The sequence below is a fragment of the Ovis canadensis genome, chromosome 25, assembly GCF_042477335.2.
Source record: "Ovis canadensis isolate MfBH-ARS-UI-01 breed Bighorn chromosome 25, ARS-UI_OviCan_v2, whole genome shotgun sequence".
Classification (NCBI taxonomy): Eukaryota; Metazoa; Chordata; class Mammalia; order Artiodactyla; family Bovidae; genus Ovis; species Ovis canadensis.
Genome location: NC_091269.1, coordinates 47,120,085 through 47,139,732, shown reverse-complemented (window position 1 = coordinate 47,139,732; position 19,648 = coordinate 47,120,085). Strand labels below are relative to the sequence as shown.

The window sequence follows — 19,648 nt, the reverse complement described above, 5'->3', positions numbered from 1 at the left end:
CTCAGTCGAGTTTGATTCTTTGCGACCTCCTGGACTATAGCCCACCAGGGTTCTCTGTCCATGGAATTTTCCAGGCAAGAATACTGGAGTGGGTTGCCATTCCTACTCCAGGGGATGTTCCCGACCTAGGGGTTCAACTCTTGTCTCTTGTGTCTCCTGCATTGGCAGGTGGATTCTTTTGCTGGGAAGCCCATATGGGTGTATACATATATACATATCTATAAATATTTCTAAATGTAACCGTCTATATTTTATTTAAAAAGTTTTTTTGGTCATGCCACTCAGCACATGGGATCTTAGTTCCCCTACCAGGGATCAAACCTCATCCTCTGTGCTTTGGAAGCACAGAATCTTAGCCACTGGATTGCCAGGGGAGTCCCCCATCTGTGTCTTTAATAAGCTAATCACAAGTTCATTCTTCAACTCTAATCCATTACCACATGGATAATTTTAGCTTTTTCCCTCTTATCTGTATCTTCCCATTCAAAAATTAGGAAACCTTCCACCATCTTCCATTCATTTACTTAATTATTCAATTCCAGTATACATGTGTCTTCAGAATTGTTAACCTGTACACCTGTGGGAATGTACTCTACTAGCTGGAATGTAGTGGTAATATACAGTTCCTTATGCCTTTAGGCTTACAAACTCTAGTCATTTCCAGGGTTAAGTCAGTACTTTTATCCACTACCCCCTTCAGTGAGATTGTTTAATATGTTTGTATCATTTTATTATGCAAAATTTTGAACATATATAGAAGTAAGGAGAAGAGTGTTGAGTCCGCCTATACCCATCACCAGCTTTGTGAACTATTAAGTACATGGTCAGCTGTGGTTTTGTTTATTCTTCCCCTGCTTCTCCCAAGACAACCTATAATTATTTTGAAGTCAATTCCATACATATTATTTCATCTGTAAATATTTCTAAATGAGACTTACCATAATTTAACCAATCCCCTAATGACAGACCTTTAGTTTTTATTTATTACAAACAGTGTAACTGTAATATATTTTTATATTATTTTTGCAAACTAGAGGACAAGTTTTTAGAATTTGAATTGCTGAAACAAAAGGGTATAAGCATTTTAAATTGAGAAATACCACCAAATTCATTTTATTTCTACCGGGAGTGAATGAGAATTTATCCCTCTCCTCACTCTCACTTGGATTCACCCAAGTTTTAAATATTTGGCATTGTGAGATATGAAAGGTGATAATATTTTTATTTTGCATTTCCTTAATTATGAATCCTGGAGAAGGAAATGGCAACCCATTCCAGTATTCTTGCCTGGAGACTCCCATGGACAGAGGAGCCTGGTAGGCTACAGTCCACGGGGTTGCAAAGAGGTGGACACGACTGGGTGACCTCACTGTCTTTCTAATTATGAATGAGATAGGACATTTTCCCTATCTTTATTGATCATCTACTTTTTTTTCTGTGAACTGGACATTTAAACTGTTTGTTTAAGGAAAGAAAATAAATTGGTACGAAGGAGTATATCCTTTCTCAAAACGTTAATACTATGCTGTCATATTTCCCCTTTCCCCTGTTTATAGTTCAGATCACCGACTGAGGAATGGCGCATAAGTCTCTTTAATGAAGGTAAATACTTGCCCATTTTTCTCCTTTCCTCTGTCCTCCCTTTTCACTTACCAAAAGTTCATCAGTTGTTTGCTTTCTTTGCACCCTGAGCACAGTCAAAATTGTTTATCAAACAGATGATTTTAAGTCAGCTTTTGAGTGAGTACTCTGGGGAAATTTGCCCAAAAAGCAACAGGACGGATTTCTACAGATATGTCGGGGAATGTTTGTAGTTGTTTAGCAAAGGGTGTGTCCAGCAAGTATCATTTCAGGCTGCCTCTTCATCTGTTGTCTTTCTACCCAAACATAAAACTTGTACTCTGACTTTTGTGGATGTGCCATTTTCACCCTTATTTTTGTCAAAGTGAGTTATCTTGTCCATTCACTTTGAACATTTCTATTATCAGTAGTATTACTGTTGGCTTCTTGATTAGAGAAATGATTAATTGCATTCTGTCTGTCCTGAATTAAATGACAGTGTCAGAGACTAAGAATGCCTTGATAGCCTGATTTTCGTGCTTATGTATACTTTAAAAACAGCTATTCAAAATCTCATACACACAGAAGTTGTTTGCCAAGCATTTGAAGCCCATTTACTTTTACCAGGTGACAGCTGCTATTGTTTATGGAAACCTAATTTAAACCACAGACATGAAACAAAGAGTGCCCTTGTTTTGCAAAGAGGAAAACTGTGATTTAAAAAAAAACAACAACCAAAAAACAATTAAAAATTTATTGACATATAATTCACATAACACAAAATTTAAAGTTTTATAATTCAGTGGTTTTTAGTATTTTTAGAGTTGAACAACCATCAGCACAGTCAATTTTAGAACATTTTTGTCACCTCCAAAAGAAATGGTTTATCTCTTAGCAGTCACTTTCTATTTCTTTCACACCTCCTCGCAGCCCTAGGCAACAACTAATCTACTTTCTATCTCTGTAATTTGCCTATTATAGGTGTTTCATGTAATTGGGATCATACAACAGGAGATCCTTATTACTGGCCTTTTCACTTACTGTTTGCAATATTTACATGTGGTAGCATGTATTAATCCTTCATTCTTATAATGTCTGAATCCTTATTCATCTGTTGATGTATGTTTTGGTTGTTTCTGAAACTGTTGGCCATTCCCCTCTCCAGGGGATGTTCCTGACCCAGGGATCAAACCCGTGTCTCTTGAGTCTCCTGCATTGGCAGGTGGGTTCTTAACCAGCTGAGCCATCAGGGAGGCCGAGTGATTGGGAGGAGTATTCCTGTTTTGGAGAAGGAGCAAAGATGAACAGGAATTGGACTATTGCCTACTTTTTGGTCTTTGGTGGTTGGCCTCAGAATTGTTGTGGCACTGGTGGGTGTGTCACTTAGCTTGCTGATGCATTACAAAGAGTGGATACTGAGGTTCAAGGTCTAGTGGAAGTTACTGGTTCACCATCTTGGACCCATTTGACTCTAATCAGTTTTTGTTGTGTCCTCAGGCTATGTCATTCTTTTAAAGCTTGTGCCCTGCCCCCTTCCCTCCTGTTTCACCACCAGGAAGAAACTTAAGTCAGACCAAATATGGGCCAAACAAGATTGTTCAGTAACAACCCCCAAACTAATAAGCCTCTTAGCATAAAACCTAAGACAGTGAGCCATGTGGCACAGCAGTTCTCCTGGGTTCCCTTACCCTCCTGCTCTCCACCCCAGCGCCCCTTCCCAATAAAGTCTTTTGCTTTGTCAGTACATGTGTCTCCTCGGACAATTCGTTTTCAAGCCTTTGGAAGGGGTCTCCCGGCAACATCTTGACCTAGTAATCATGCCACAAAAACACTCCTACAAGCAGTCTGGCACTCATCTAACACAAAGCTGTAGTTACTTAATTTATTTTTGGTTGAGAGGGCCAGTGGTTGACACAGGGTTCTCTTTATGAGATAGAATCTCTTATGCAGTCTAATCTCCTCCTATGAAAAGGAAATAAGAAAAGTCCAAAAATAACTTTTATAAGGCAGAATGTGAGTACACGGGAGAGTTTTGCATGAAGTATTTTCTGAGGGGCTTCAAAAAAGATTACAGTCCATTAATGTGAGATTGCCTGTGGACCACCTCCCTTACCTGACTGAGATGAGAAGTCATGTTATTTAGTTGCATTGTAACCAGGGTTGAAGCTCTGTAACTCTGCCCCAGTACGCCAGTTTTATTTGATTAATTCCATGAATTATGAATGAATATGTTGACTTAAAAATATTCACAACCTAAAGGTTGAGAGAGATATTTTATTTGGTGGAAATTTTTAGGGTCTAAGTCCAAGAGGCAGCATCTGAAGTAACTCTGAGAGATCACTTGGAGATGAGGGAAGGAGCCAGGTTATATAGAAGTTTTTCAACAAAGGGCAGGTAGTCTGAACATCAAAAAATTGTTGTTAATTGAAGAAAGCCAGAGATCCCCATTTACGGAATTTAGCGCTTTTCTGTGCATGGGAAGATACAAGAATCTGGGCTCATTGTAATCATTCCTTGCTTATGTAACTCACTTATCTGGAGCTGAGCTTCTTTGGTTGTTCAGGTGGTAAAGAATCTGCCTGCAATGCAGGAGGCCCCAGGGTTCAATCCCTGGATTGGGAAGATTCCCTGACAAAATGGCAACCACTCTGGTATTCTTGCTTGGGAAATCCCATGGACAGAGGAACCCAGTGGGCTACAGTCCATGGGTTGCAAAAAGCTGGACACAATTTAGCAACTAATGCTTACCTGGGGCCAGTATCCTGTGTTTTTACATCGTGAGCTTCTTTTCCTCAGGGCCCATTATAGGAGGTAGTTGTAGTCTGATGGCTGCCGGTATACACACGCACGCGCACACACACACACACGTATATAAATGAAAGTGTTAGTCACTCAGTTGTGTCCAACTCTTTATAATAGCCCTCTTTACATAGGAGGGCTGCAATTGCTGATGACTGTGACATCCTTGTTTATTGATATGGCAGGAAATGTTCCATTTCTGGAATATAAACCATCTCTTAAGGACTTGATTGGAGAGGTTAACCCTAATATTTGTACATTCTTTTTTTGTATCTAGCACTGATCATAGAAATTTTGTGCCCCACATTTTGAAATGACACTAACATCCCCATCTTCCACCAACCACTAGGAGACCTGAATTAGAATGCTAATGATGAGCAAAAGAAAAGCAATAGTATCTATTTTTTTTTTTTTTTTAATTTGGGCACTTTCCTTGTTGCAGAAGGACTACTTTAGTATATTGTTAAAATATAAGAGCTGAATTAGTTTTGGGCAGTGCCTGCATTTGTTTAGTTTTACCAATAAATCTTAATTAAATCTTTAAAGAAATCAATTTATACGTATTATCTCAACCTGTGGAAATAGAGCAGACCTTCCTTCCTATTTGGCGAGGGTTCTGCTGGTAAGTTTTTTCATCAGTATGCTTATAGAACAACTCCTTTCAATAAAACTGGTTTATAACAGGGAGTAAGTAGTTCATAGAAGGGTGTATGTTGGTCCTCCAGGGCCTTTGTGCCCTGCCTGCAAATGTAAGTTCTGGGTGGACTGATCACCGGTTTGGGGGTAGGACTCTGCCTGCTGATCGTTCTTGATGATATAATTTGTTTGGCCTCTTCCCTGAGAGAAGTAGGGAAGATCTTTCACTGTCTTTACTTTTCAGGTTGGGACTCTGAGATTTCAAGCTTTTAAAAATGGATTCTTGAATCTAGCAGCTCATTTCACACAAAAATTTTCTTTAAGAATATCTTTTTTTAAGGTAGTTGAAATAGTTTTGCCTCTTAAAATGATTTAATTCAATTTAAGTCTGGATAGTCTTAGAATTGTGAATTAAGGATTTAAATAATGCATTGTTACGTGTCTTCTAGTGCTTCTTTTGACTGTTAGTGCAAAGGACTGTTTTTTAGTGCTAGCCCTCCATTTGAAAGCAGCTGCCACTCTGTAGACCTTATTGTTATACTGCTGACCTTTGTCATCAGGAATGCCCCTGGAGGAAACTGACTCCTAAATGTTTTTCTTAAGCCTCTATGAAGTTTGTGATATGTCCTTTCAAGTTACTTTTGGTTAGTTTCTTAAGTTTACTTTGTGTTAGTTGGAAGCTCCATCTTTTTAGCTTTATCATGAGTTATCAGTGCTGAGCTCCTGGTAGGTGGTAAAAAGAATTGTCCTTTCCCTGTTACCCTGTTCTGTGGGAAGCCTTTGTGGTTTAGAGTCACAGTTTCCCATTGTTGTTAGCTGCGTCTCCTCCCTCCGTACCCTTCCCTCCCTAGAACTCTAGCTCTTCCCTTGCCCCTCCCCATTCCTGTATCTCTCGTCCCACAAATGCCCTTGTGATTGCTGAAGGCCTTTTGCTGGGAGTTGAGCCTGCTCTCTGGTGAGTGTGTGCTTATGGTAAAACGGGATAGATGGAGGGATGGAGGGAACTGATCAGTCTTTGTGAAGTGTTGCTTTTAACAGCAACAGTTTAAACTTTGAAATTGAGGTTACAGGACTCTTAACTTTCAGAAGGCTTCTTTAATGCTGACTGTTGTTTCTGTTCTTCCCTCCTCTGATTCAATTATTAAGGCTTTAGAAAATTGATTTTTATTATTGGTTTAAAAACCCATTCTCATAGATTTTCTTCAGCTTATAAAATTAAAGATAAAGGATGTGGATTTAAATTTCCTTCAGACAGAAGATTATTTGTGATTTCTTTATATTTATTTTCAGTATTAACATATTGATAAAAGTAATAACAGAGAAAAGATTGTATTTTGTGGCTAAACTGAAAAGTAGCACTTATTTCAAGAACCGGAATGATTCTTTTTTCCTCTCAGCAGAATGTTGGCAAAATTCACTAAGATTTTGGCAATATATTGTCAGTTCTGGGAAATGGTTTGCTGAGTACTTGAGGATAACAGATGCTTCTGGGAATTATTTTTGGGAAGTTAGATTTGTTCATTAGCACCTTCTCTCTTGAGATGTGAGATCTATAATCTTTTTGTAAGTAAAATATTTAATATTTTGGTGCTCAGCTTAAGGCAAATATCACTTTCATAATGGGCTTTCTATTTCCTTGGGTTATACATTTTGATTCTCAACTAAAAAACTGTGTGTGTGTGTGTGTGTGTGTGTGTGTATTGGCACTGAATGGATGATCCTATGGTATTTTAAACAGTTATAAAGTTGTAAACCTTGGGTTCTTAAGAAGTGCTGCTAATTATTGTTTTTATGGAAGATGATATAAAGGAAAACTTACTTGTGGGATTTCATTAAAGTTCAGTTGAGTCACTTATTCAAGTGATAGGTGCACTTGTATGATAATGAATTCCTGAGCTCCTACTGTGTGACAAGTGCTAGTTCCTATGGTAAGTGCTTTGCATTTACTTCTAATTTCCAGTACAACCTTGTTAAGTAGGTAGTATTATCCCTCTGGGAAAGAGTTGTGCATGAGTAGAACATGGGTTTTACTTTTCTGGAAACTGAGGGAAATAATGCCTACTTGGTAGATTAATCATGAGAATTAAAGGATGTACCATTTGCCTTGTGCCTAGCATAGAGTTGGTGTTCACTAAGTGATGGTTTCCCAAGTGGCACTCTTGGTAAAGAACCTATCTGTCAATACAGGGGACACAAGAGATGGGGGTTTGATCCTTGCATTTAGAAGATCCCCTGGAGAAGGAAATGGCAACCCACTCAAGTGTCCTTGCCTGGAAAATTCCATGGGCAGAGGATCCTGACAGGCTGCAGTTCATGGTCTCGAAGAGAGTCGGACACAACTGGGGAATGGGACACAGAGCACAAGTGGTAGCTGCTATTATTATAATCTTACAGCTGGAAGAGTTGCCGAAGGTCTCTTCAGTTGTCCGTGGTAGAAGTAAGATCTGAGCTGGCTTAAAACCGGGAGTCTGGTAGCATGTTTTGCTTGAGTATTGTGAAGGCTTCTAGAGTAGACTCAGTGGATTCCTGCCCATGCCTCCCCTCCTCCTTTCCTTGGTATCCTCTGTCACCTTCCCAGTCATGTGCTTAGTGTCTCACACTGGAGTTGCTTGTGCCATTCAGTGCCACTGTTCTCCCGGCAGAAATGAGTCAAGTCAGTGCAGTCAGTGGCTTTTGAGAGCCATCATGCTTTCATTATTGTTTGTGCTGAAATAATTTGGGTAATGGTAAGTTTATAATGATTCATAAATAGTGAATGGTTGTGATTGAGCATTTAAGTTAAAGAAAAAACCTCAGTGGTTTAAAAAATTAGGAAAAAACTTTGATTCTAAGATATTGAGCTAAAGGATAGTATAAGGCAACTTTATTTAATGCGTAGTTATCATTTTGCTGTCTTGGTGCCTATAATTGCTGTTGATTCTCTTTCCTTTATCTGCCATTGTTACTGGTTTGGATATTAGCTGTATATGAGTAGAATGTTGTGTTTGTCCTACTGGCTATTAGCTAAAGTATCTTTCTTCCATAGACCTTTGGGAAACAGAAGGTACGATTTAGATATGATACGATTTAGGAAGTAGATTCAGGGAAGAAATAAAGAGGTGACTGATTATGCTTATAACTGAGTTATCTCTAAATTGAAAAATGTGTTTAAAAAACTTAGTTCTTCATTTATTTATTTAACAGTCATTGAACATTTGTTGAAGGTGAGGCAATGTAACTTTCTGCTTTGTATTCTAATGAAGCATTTATGTATTGGGTAAGCACTGAATAACAGAGTTCCTGAGACAGAGTAAGTCCCAGTTGGTGGGGAACAGTATTTAGAAAATCTTTTGGGAAATGAACTAATTATAAATGACTACTCCTTTCTAATAGGGTGTGAATGTCATTAGTCATCATTACTATAACTTACCAGCTGAGTGGCTTCTTCAAACAGGTTTGTTGAGTGGAGCGGATTTCTAGTATTAGGAAGTACTGGGAAGATGAAGCCGCGGCAAAGATAATACAGATGACTCTTGGACAACAGGGGATGGAACTTTATCGGTCCACTTATATGCAGACTTTATTCAATAAATGTACATATTCCTTATTGAGTAAAATGCTGGGCATATATGGAGAACAAATCTTCTATTCTATTTTAAGGGGAACAGCGATACTTGAGGTTGGAAATATGCATGGGTTAAGACTGGAAGACCGTTTAAGTCCTAGGAGTTTTGACTATAAGTATTTTGCCACTGAAGTTTCCTGAGCTAAATATTGATGGTGATTGTTCAGTTGCTTAGTCGTGTCTGACTCTAGGACCCCTATGACTCTGGATTGCAGCACTCCAGGCTTCCCTGTCCTTCACTGTCTCTCAGAGTTTGCTCAAACCCATGTCCATTGAATCCATGATGCCATCCAGCCATCTCATCTACTGTCGTCCTCCTCCTGCCTTCAATCTTTCCCAACATCAGGGTCTTTTCCAGTGAGTTGGCTCTTCACATCAGGTGGCTAAAATATTGGAGCTTCAACTTTAGCATCAGTCCTTCCAATGAGTATTCAGGACTGATTTCCTTTAGGATGAACTGGTTTGATCTCTTTGCTGTCCAAGGGACTCTCAAGAGTCTTCTTCAACACCATAGTTTGAAAGTATCAATTCTTTGGCGCTCAGCCTTCTTTATGGTCCAACTCTCACATCTGTACATGGCTACTAGAAAAACCAATAGTTGAATTGTATTGAGAATGCAGTATTTTTGGAATATATTTTCCTTCTTTTTGATATTGCTTTCTGTTTGTGCTATCAATTATAGTTTAATCTCATAGAATTTTTATAGTAAGTGTATGTATGCCTGTGTTTGTGTGTATAAGAGAGGGAGGGAAAAGGAAAGAGAGACAATTGGTATGGGGATGTAGTTTTCATAATCATAGCTACTGCTTATAGAACTGCTATTTTATATCTGGCCCTGAGTATTAGAATTTTGTTACAGTACTCTCAATAAATCACATTTATTACAGATGGTAAAAGACCTGAACGTGATGGAACAGGATTGGAATGTAGGTTCATCTTATTCTTCTTTATGATAATTATCATCAAAACATTTATTAATTTTTGTCATCAAAACATTGATGCCTCATTTACTAAGTACTAGATACTGGGCTAATTTTACACACACACACACACACACACACTATTTTGTTTAATCTGTGTAAGAGTTCTGTGGGAGACATGTTATTTTTTAATCCTACCTGGTTATCAGAGACTTCAATAATTGATTCAGTAAGCTGGTCAAGATGACACAGATGTTAGGTGATAGGGTCCAAAACTGTTCTGCCCTGTGAACTCTAGCTCCCTGACTTTTAGAATTCACATAGTATTCTCTTAGAATGGTACCTCCTGGATCCCACTGAGAGCATGGTGCTGCTGAGGCTGTGTAACACAGTTGCTCCTGCAGAGGCTGTGCTTTCAGCCACTGTGCTCTTGCTGCTGTCTTGCTGCCTCTCTTATTTTACGTGTGCCCAGTTGCTTCAGTCATGTCCTGCCATGCTTCAGTCATGTCCTGCCATGCTTCAGTCATGTCCTGCCATGCTTCAGTCATGTAGCCCGCCAGGCCCCTCTGTCCATGGGACTCTCCAGATGGGAATACTGGAATGGGTTGCCATGCCCGCCTCCAGGGGATCTTCTCAGCCCAGGGATCGAACCCTCTTCCCCTGCGTCTCCTGCATTGCAGGTGGATTCTTTATCCACTGAGCCACCTGGGAAGCCCACTGCCTCCCTTACAGATCAGTAAATTATCTATATAGCTCTGGATCTCTGTAAAGAGGGGCTAAGTAGCATGCAACTGTCATTTCTTAGTTATTTAGTTTGTCACTTATAACAGTGAAACTTGCCTTGTTGTTTTTTTTTTTTTTCCCAGCTGGTTTTGGACGGATTTGTGGTAAATGACAGTGTTCCAAGTTCTCACAAAAGAAAAATATAAAGCTTTCTGTCCTTTATCAGCATAGAGTTTTTCTTGTTGTACATGATGTAATAATTTGAGGCTGCCAAAGTCCAACCCACAGGAAATTGTTTGAGTTGGGTAGCAGTATTCACTGGGGAGTTTGCAATAATCAGCCCATAAATCAACAAATAGTGTAGCCTTTTTTTTATGGTTGTAGATGCTATCTCTTTTTATTTTTAAGTGTGAATCAAAAGCAAATATTGATTCACTTATATAATCTTCATTAGGAAAAAATGTCTGCAGTATCTCAAGCTAGATATGGAGATTTGGGGGACTCATTTAAGGAGAGTCAGAGTTTATCAGAATGTTGGAATTGGTTGTTCTAGGTACTTATCCCTTCAAACATAAAGTTTCCTCTTTAAATAAACTTTCAGTGATTCAGTGCCTGTTATATTCCACTTCTCTGTGGAATGAAAGATATCCTTAAGGAATATATGAGGTGGTCCCTGTACACAAGTAACTGTAATATGAACGAGGATGGGAATGTTCATCTTGGAGTGGAGGATGAGTGAGGGGCACTTAATAGGGGCTCAGATGTCTGATCAATTGATCCAGCTATATCTTCTACAAATTCATTTGTGAATGAGTGAGTAGAAGATGTAACTGGAAAATGGTGGTAAGGTCTAATGACTCTCAAACTTTGTGTAAGTGCCAGAAATATTTAATTCAGTTTTATAAGTTAGTAGTTAATTTTACTAGCAGAATATGTGAATATAAAAACATGCAAAATAGAAAAAGAAAACAAAATAAAAACATGCAATGAAAAAGCACTATCATGAACATGAGTCAGCAACAAAAACTGTCAAAGTAGGTCCTGCTGACTGCTTTGGTTTTCTTTAAGTTTACTGTTTGTTCTTGTTTTTGCCCTGATAGTGGAATAAGTGGACAGGGAAAAAATTATGGGAGAGAAACTTGTGAAAACTCCATCCATTAATTTCTCCCCTTGTGAATTATAAAAATGCCATTTTTTAAAAAAAGTACCATTTTTCTCTAACCAAAAGAATCCTCATCACTAGAAGCCATTGAAAAGGGGAATGGTATGGCATTTTAGGAGTCCTCTGGTGGTCTCATATGCAGCAATGGAGGTCTGACGATGAGTCAGTAATGTGGTGTAGTAGTCCAGTGGGGAGAGGATCTGAACGTAGCAGCAGTAGCAATGAGATTGGAATGAAAAGAAATAGAAATCGAAATCTAGCCTCCTGTTTTTAAATAGGCAAGAGTTACCAATTATTAAACAGCTTTCAAATTGTTAGGATCTTAGGTGTCTCAATGATTAGTTACCTCTGGTCCAGAGTCCGTTCATTCTGTTTTTAGGGAAAATGAGTTTAAAATCCAATTTTAGTTTTACTTGAAGAAAATTGTAAACTAAATATAATTTATCCATGAATTATAGATAATTTAGAAAATAGAGAAAACAGGGGGAAAAAATGCATCACCCTAACAAGACCCCTGTCCTTTTACATTTACTTTTTCTTGATCTTACAGATTGAAAAACTTTTCTAATAGTTCTTTCCAGATAGAGCAAGCTCTAGGAAACAGACTTCTGAATTAATGGAACTTAACCCATTAACTGCTGAACTGTGAGGGTAAACATGATAAACCCATAGATTTCAAACAAGTCTTCACTGGATTCTTAAGTTTCCCACGATCACAAGCTATTAGTCCACCTACACTTGTAGAAAGTTAATCCTCCAAATACCTTGTTCCCCACTGGGGCCAAGCTTTCATCTCCCTCAGTGAAGTATTTGCATAGTTAAAAAGTTTTTTGTTTTGAACCAATTTGGGACTTACAGAAAAGTTGTAAAGATAGTACAGAGTGTTTTTATTTTTTTTATTTTTAATTTTTATTTTTACTTTATTTTACTTTACAATACTGTATTGGTTTTGCCATACATTGACATGAATCCACCACGGGTGTACATGCGTTCCCAAACATGAACCCCCCTCCCACCTCCCTCCCCATATAGAGTGTTTTTAGATATCTCTTACTCAGCTTCCTTTATTTTTTTTTTTTTTCAATTTGTTTCAATTGTTTATTAACCAGAACACAAAAATAATCCTGGTAGATACCTTAGTTCATCCTTCTAATAAGCCTGTTGATCTGGTCTTCCCTGTTGCCAGCATCTCCACCTTCTACAAAATGGGTGGTCTTTTTCTTCATTCCACCTCGTGGAGAAGACAATTTAAAGGGCCACAGGAAGTTGTTTGCTTCTTTGAAACGTTTTCCAACGGTATAGATCTCATGAATCAGATCCTCCATGCAGATGATTCCGTATTTCCCAAGAGATCGAGCAATCAATGCATTGTCTGTCAGGGCAATTCGCTTTTTGTTGATTTTGCCATAACCACGCTTGTAGATCAATTCATTTACAGACTTCAGATTTGGGTATCCCCATGCAATGTATGGCTCCACAATTCTCAGCATATTAATTGATGCCTTGTTGAGCTTCACAAAGGTGCCGTTGAAGATCTGCCGGAGGCGAAGGAGCTGCAGCACCTTTCGAACCTTTGGGCTCACACCGTTGATACCTCTGATCCTGATGACAAACGCCAATTTGGGTTCCGCGGGTACATAGAAGTTGCCGGCTTTTCGTGCCATCCTAGCCATTCGAATTTCAGTTCTGTACATCTGCCTGTATTCCTTGTGGTAATGCTTAGCTTTTTCATAGATAAGCTTCCTCCTTGCCTTTCGAAGCATCTTTTGGGCAAACTTCTTTCTCAGTCGCTTGATCTTAAGCTCTGCGAAATTCTTCCGCTTTTTCTTAAGGGTTTCTGGCACAGCAGGAACCTTCTTTTTCTTCTCTTCTGCACCCTCCATGGTTCCAGCCGGGAAAGAGACTCAGCTTCCTTTAATGTGATCATCTTGTATAACTGTAGTACAATGATTAGAACCAGGAAATTAGCATTGGTTCAGTACTATTAAGGAAAGACCTTCAAGCTTCACTAGTTTGTTCATCATTATTCTTTACTGAGGATTCCATCTAGGGTCTCACATTGCATTTCACACATTTTTCTTCGTTAGTCTTCTGTGTTCTGTAAAAGTTTTTCAGTCTTTCTTTGTCTTTTACAACTCTGACATTTTGGGAGAGTATTAGTCAGTTATTTGGTCAAATGTCCCTCAATTTAGATTTGTCTTTTTTTTTTTTTCCTCATGATTGAACTGAGATTATAAGGTTTAGGCAAGACTATCACAGAAATGTGTTCTCAATGCATTATTAACACGGGATTCATAATGTCATTATTTATTTTTGCTGGTGATGTTTGACCTGATCACTTGGTTCAGGGCCTTTCTGCCTGGTTTCTCTATAGTAAAGTTAAAATCTTTCCCTTTGTACTTAATTAATATCTGGTTGGAGATATTTTGATACTATCGTTTGCATGAATGTCATAAAATTCTCTATGCATGGAATTAGTAGTATTACTTAGAGACCTCACTGAACTTCATTTAATGATTATGAAATGAATTTCCTTAAGAGACTTATCCCCTTCTAGGGTACTTGTACCTTATTCCTGGTTTCATCAAAGGACCCTCAGGTTCTGCAGGAACAAATCCCTCTAGTCTTTACTGGTGTCAGTCACACTCGTATCCCATTCATAATGAAGTCTCCAGTGCTAATAAGCTATATGTCTCTGAACCCCCTTCACCCCACTGTCTCTTAGGGTGATGGGCTCTTCCTGTGGCCCAGTGTCCTTTCAGGCCTCATTTCTCTTTAGGCATAAGCCAGTTTCATTTCACCAAACACTTGAATGACTACTTAGGGTTTTTTCAGAAATAGAGGCTAAGAGCAGCTTAGCTGTTTGGTGTGGAATACAGTAGTGGATAGTTAGGGTAGCTGCGTCTGTAGCCTGGTTTGATACTTTGGCCTGAGAAATATGGCAGCACAGCGTGATGTATTGTGTATACTCATTGTGAAGTAATCATTCTCTGTGTTTCATTAATACAGAGAAATAAACTGATTTTTATTTTTCCTGAAGGTCATCAGCTAGAGCTTTATTGCTCTAATGCTGTCAGTCTTAAGCCTTTTAAATTTAGCCCTGCCATTTCTCCTCTGTCAACTGTGGATCTGTAGTAGAAATATTACAGTCTGCCTAAGAATGAAAAATCCAAATGTAAACCAGGCAGTACAATTTATCTCTATTTAGTGCTAAGGAAATTGTAAACTATGAATAACATTAGATGTTTGATTAGTAAAATACAAATTTATTACTATTACTGAATTCAAAGTAGCTTTTTGAATTAAATATTTTTTCAAGTAACATGTACGATAGAAGCCCATTTTCTGTAATATGATTCAGATTCTCTGGGTCCTGGAGCTTATATAATTTAGGGGACCCACTTTAAGGAAAACATTTTTTAAAAAATAGAAAATTGAATATTGGGCCTGAGGGCCTGTGCAAGAGAGGACCTTGAAATTTAATCTTAATGGTTTCTTGTTAAGTCTGCTTCTGGATGTGGGAATCTGCAAAAAGTTTGGGACCCACTGTTTTCTGTCATTTCACACAGGGGAAAGGTTTTTACCCTGCCCACAGGAAGTTAGTGTGTTCAGATTGGGAACAATATGGGACATAAAGCTTAGTAACTGCATTTCACTAATAGGTAATAGGTAATAAGATGACATGCTTCCTTCCCAATTTTGGCTTCTAAGCTTCCTAGGAGTATACCTGATGTTAGAGACAACAAAGTGAGGCAGGCTGTTTTGACTTAGTAAATCCCAGTTGTAATGATGATTAAAAAAGTAGATTAAAAGTAGATTACCTTAAAGATTAAATAAATATAAGAATTTGTGTTCAGATTTTTAATTTCTTTGTTCAACCTTGGTGGTGGTGGTGGTTGTTAAGTCGCTCAGTTGTGTCCGACACTTTGCAACCCTGTGAACTTCAGCCCTTCAGACTTTCCTGTCCTTCACTATCTCTTGGGGTTTGCTCCAACTCATGTCCATTGAGTCAGTGACGCCATCCAACCATCTCATCCTCGGTTGCCCCCTTCTCCTCCTGCGCTTAATCTTTCCCAGCATCAGGGTCTTTTCCAGTGAGTCAGCTCTTCACAGCTTTTCACATCAAAGTATTGGAGCTTCAGCTTCAGCATCAGTCCTTACAATCAATGAACATTCAGGACTGTTTCCTTTAGGATTGACTGGTTTGATCTCCTTGCTGTCCAAGGGACTCTCAAGAGTCTTCTCTAGCACCACAGTTCAAAAGTATCAATTCTTTGGCGCTCAACCTTCTTCATGGTCCGGCTCTCATCTGTACATGACTACAGGAAAAGCCATAGATCTGACCATACAGACCTTTGTTGGCAAAGTGATGTCTCTGCTCTTCAGTGTGCTGTTTAGGTTAGTCATAGCTTTTCTTCCAAGGAGCAAGCATCTTTTCATGGCTGCAGGCACTGTCTGCAGTGATTTTGGAGTCCAAGGAAATAAAATCTGTCATTGTTTCCACTTTTTCGCCATCTATTTGCCACGAAGTGATGGAACTGGATGCCATGATCTTAGTTTTCTGAATGTTGAGTTTAAGCCAGCTTTTTCACTCTTCTCTTTCACCCTCATCTAGAGGCAAGAGCAAGGAGTTTTTTGCTTTCTGCCATAATGGTGATGTCATCTGTGTGTCTGAGGTTGTTGTTATTTCTACTGGCAGTCTTGATTCCAGTTTGTGATTCATCCAGCCTGGCATTTCACATGATGTACTCTGCATGTAAGTTAAATAAGCAGGATGACAATATACAGTCTTGATGTACTCTTTTCCCAATTTTGAACCATTCTGTTGTCCCATGTCTGGTTCTGACTGTTGTTTCTTGACCTGAGGTTTCTCAGGAGGCAGGTCAGGTGATCTGGTATTCCCATTTCTTTAAGAAATTTCCACAGTTTGTTGTGATCCACATAGTCAAAGGCTCTATTGTAGTCAATGAAGCAGAAGTAGATGTTTTTGTGGAATTCTCTTGCTTTTTCTATGATCCAGTGTATGTTGGCAATTAGATCTCTGGTTCCTCTGCCTTTTCTAAATCCGTCTTGTACATCTCGATGTTGTTGGTTTATGTACTGTTGAAGACTAGCTTGAAGGATACTGAGCATTACCTTGGGAAGCATGTGAGATGAGTGCAGTTGTGTGGTAGTTTGAACATTCTTTGGCATTGACTTTCTTTGTGATTGGAATGAAAACTGACCTTTTTCAGTCCGTGGCCACTGCTGAGTTTTCCAGATGTGCTGGCATATTGAGTGTAGCACTTTCACAAGATCATCTTTTAGGATTTGAAATAGCTCAACTGGAATTCCATCACCCCCACTAGCTTTGTTTGTAGTGATGCTTCCTAAAAAGGCCCACTTGACTTTGCATTCCGGGAGGTCTGGCTCTAGGTGAGTGACCGCAGCATCATGGTTATCCAGATCATTAAGACCTCTTTTTGTATAGTTCTTCTGTGTATTCTTGCTACCTCTTCTAATCTCTTCTGCTTCTGTTAGGTCCTTGCCATTTTTGTCCTTTATTGTGACCATCTCAGTGAAATGTTCCCTTGGTATCTCTAAGTTTCTTGACGAGATCTCTTGTCTTTCCCATTGTATTGTTTTCCTCTACTTCTTTGCATTGTTCACTGAAGAGTGCTTTCTGATCTCTCCTTGCTGTTCTTTGGAACTGCATTGGTTGGGTATATCTTTTCCTTTCTCCTTTGCCTTTCCCTTCTCTTTTCTCAGCTATTCTTATGGCCTCCTCAGACAACTCGTTTGCTCGGACCAGCGTGTTCTCTTGACAGAACTCTTAGTCTTTGCCCTGCTTCATTTGGTACTCCAAGGCCAAACTTGCTTGTTAGTACAGTTATCTCTTGAGTTCCTACTTTGCATTCCAATCCCCTATGATGAAAAAGACATGTTTTTTTGGTTTTAATTCTAGAAGGCCTTGTAGGTCTTCATAGAACTGTTCGACTTCAGCTTCTTCGGCGTTAGTGGTTGGGGCATAGACTGGGATTACTGTGATACTGAATGGCTTGCCTTGGGAATGAGCTGAGATCATTCTGTTGTTTTTGAGATTTCACCCAAGTACTGCATTTTGGACTCTTGTTGACTATGATGGCTACTCCATTTCTTCCAAGGGATTCTTGCCCACAGTAGTAGATATAATGACCATCTGAATTAAATTTGTCTGTTGCCGTCCATTTTAGTTCACCGAGTCCTAAAATGTTGATGTTTACTCTTACCATCTCCTATTTGACCACATCCAGTTTACCTTGATTCATGGACCTGACATTCCTCTACATGTAGAGAGGTAAGTGTAACTCCCAGCACAGTCAAGACACATAACAGTTTCATCATGCTGGTACTGCCCCTTTGTAATCAACTCTTACCCTCACCTCCAACTTCTGGCAACTACTGGTCTATTTTGACTTTCGAATTTTAATTTTGACTTTTCTAAAATGTCATAAAAGTAAAATTGTATAGCATATGACCTTTTGAGTCTCATCATAGTACATTTGAGATTCATCCATATTTTTTGTGAGTGTTAGTATTATTACTTTCTATTGTTGAGTTTAATCTATGTATGCACCATTTACTAGTTGGAGAACATTTGGGTTATTTCCAGTTTTTGGTGATTATATATAAAGGCACTGTAAACATTTGTATAAAGGTTTTTACGTAGCATAAGCTTGTATTTCTTTTTGGGTAAAATACCTAGAAATGAGGTTGCTAGTTCAGACGGTAAAAGTACATTTAACATTGTATGTAATTGCCAACAGTGTCATTTTGCATTTTTGTCAGCTGTTTGGGAGACTTTCAGTTGCTCTGATTCTTTTTCTCTAGCATTTGTTGTTGTCAGATTTTCAATAACTTCTTTTTGTAGTTTTTGTTTTTAGCTATTTAATATGCTTGTAGTGTGGTTTTAATTCCGTCCCCCTAAAGACTAATAATAATGGTAAATATCTTTTTATATGTTTATCTGCTATTTAAGAAAATTGGATAATTTTGCTCATTAAGTTTAGAGTGTTCGATGTATATTTTGGATACAGATCATTTGTTCATTATGTTATTTGAAAATATTTTTTAATCTTTGGGTTGTCTTTTCATTCTCTTAATAGTGCCTTTCGAATAATAGAAATTCTTAATTATGGTGAAGTCCAATTCTATGTTTCTTTTTTCTTTTATGGATTGTGCTTTGGTTTTGTATCTAAGGAATCTTTGCTTAGCCCAAGGTCACAAAATTTTTGTCTTCTAGAATTTTTTATAGTTTTAGGTTTTCATTTAGGACTGTAATCCATTTTGAGTTATTTTTGTATAAAATGTAAGTTATGGGTCAAGGTTCAGGTTTTTTTTTTTAATAGGTTTGTCCAGTTGTTCCAACTTCATTTGTTGAAATGACTGTCCTTTCTCTTTTGAGTTACCTTTGCACTTTTACTGAAAATTGGTTGACATTAATTGTGTCGGCCTGTTTCTGGGCTCTCTGTTCTGTTCCAGCGCTCTGTGTATCTGTCTTTTCACCAGTACCATATGGTATTGACCAGTGAATATTCCACCTTGTTTCTTCTGTTTTAAAATTCTTTTGGTTGTTATACTTCCTTTGCCTCCATGTAACTTTTAGAATCAGCTGGTTACTTTCTACAAAAAAGAAATCCTGCTGGAATTTTGATTTGAAATTGCGTTAAATCTCTGCATTAGTTTGGAATGAATTGGCATCTTAAAACTGAAATGTCCAGTTTACAAACGTCACATGCCTATCCACTTCCTTAGGTTTTGTAGTTTTGGGGATATAAAGCTTATATATATTATGCTTTTACCTAAGTATTTTATATTTATGGTGGCTCAGTGGTAAAGATAGTATTGTAAGTAGTACTTTAAAGGAATTTCGGCTTCCAGTGTCCATTGCTATCATACAGAAACACAAGTGATTCCTTAAAAAATATTGACTTTGTATTCTGTGACCTGACTTCACTTATTAGTTCTTAGAGGTTTTTGGGTAGATTTCTTAGGATTTTCAAGTATAGAACATAGAATCTAGAAAGATGGTTATTTTATTTCATTATAATCTATATGTTTTTAAAATTCCTTTTTCTTGCCTTGTTGTACATGCTAGGACTTCCAGTATGATGTTGAACAGGGTCAGTAAGAGTAGACATCATTACTTTTTTGGGGGACCTAAAAAGGTGGGACTGGTCCTATCAGAAACCTTTTTTAGCTAAATAGCTGACATTGTTCTACTGC

General features: G+C 38.2%; 2 protein-coding genes across 16 annotated transcripts in view; one reads left to right on the top strand and one right to left on the bottom strand.

Moving 5' to 3' along the window:
- Positions 1–19,648, top strand: part of USP54 (ubiquitin specific peptidase 54) — a 130,166-nt gene that overhangs the window by 43,306 nt on the left and 67,212 nt on the right. For 8 of the 15 annotated variants that reach the window (XR_011253018.1, XM_069572073.1, XM_069572082.1 and 5 more), the window contains one exon: positions 1,557–1,602. The exons of 6 other annotated variants lie outside the window; for them this stretch is intronic. The gene's annotated coding sequence lies outside the window, so the exon portion shown is untranslated. Of the gene's footprint in view, positions 1–1,556; positions 1,603–5,905; positions 5,951–19,648 lie in introns of those variants that run through there. One more of the 15 variants, XM_069572076.1, reaches the window with a different exon arrangement.
- Positions 12,468–14,832, bottom strand: LOC138430322 (large ribosomal subunit protein uL30). The gene has a single exon (XM_069572473.1). The coding sequence runs from the start codon at positions 13,285–13,287 to the stop codon at positions 12,541–12,543; it is 747 nt and encodes a 248-aa protein (XP_069428574.1). The 5' UTR covers positions 13,288–14,832; the 3' UTR covers positions 12,468–12,540.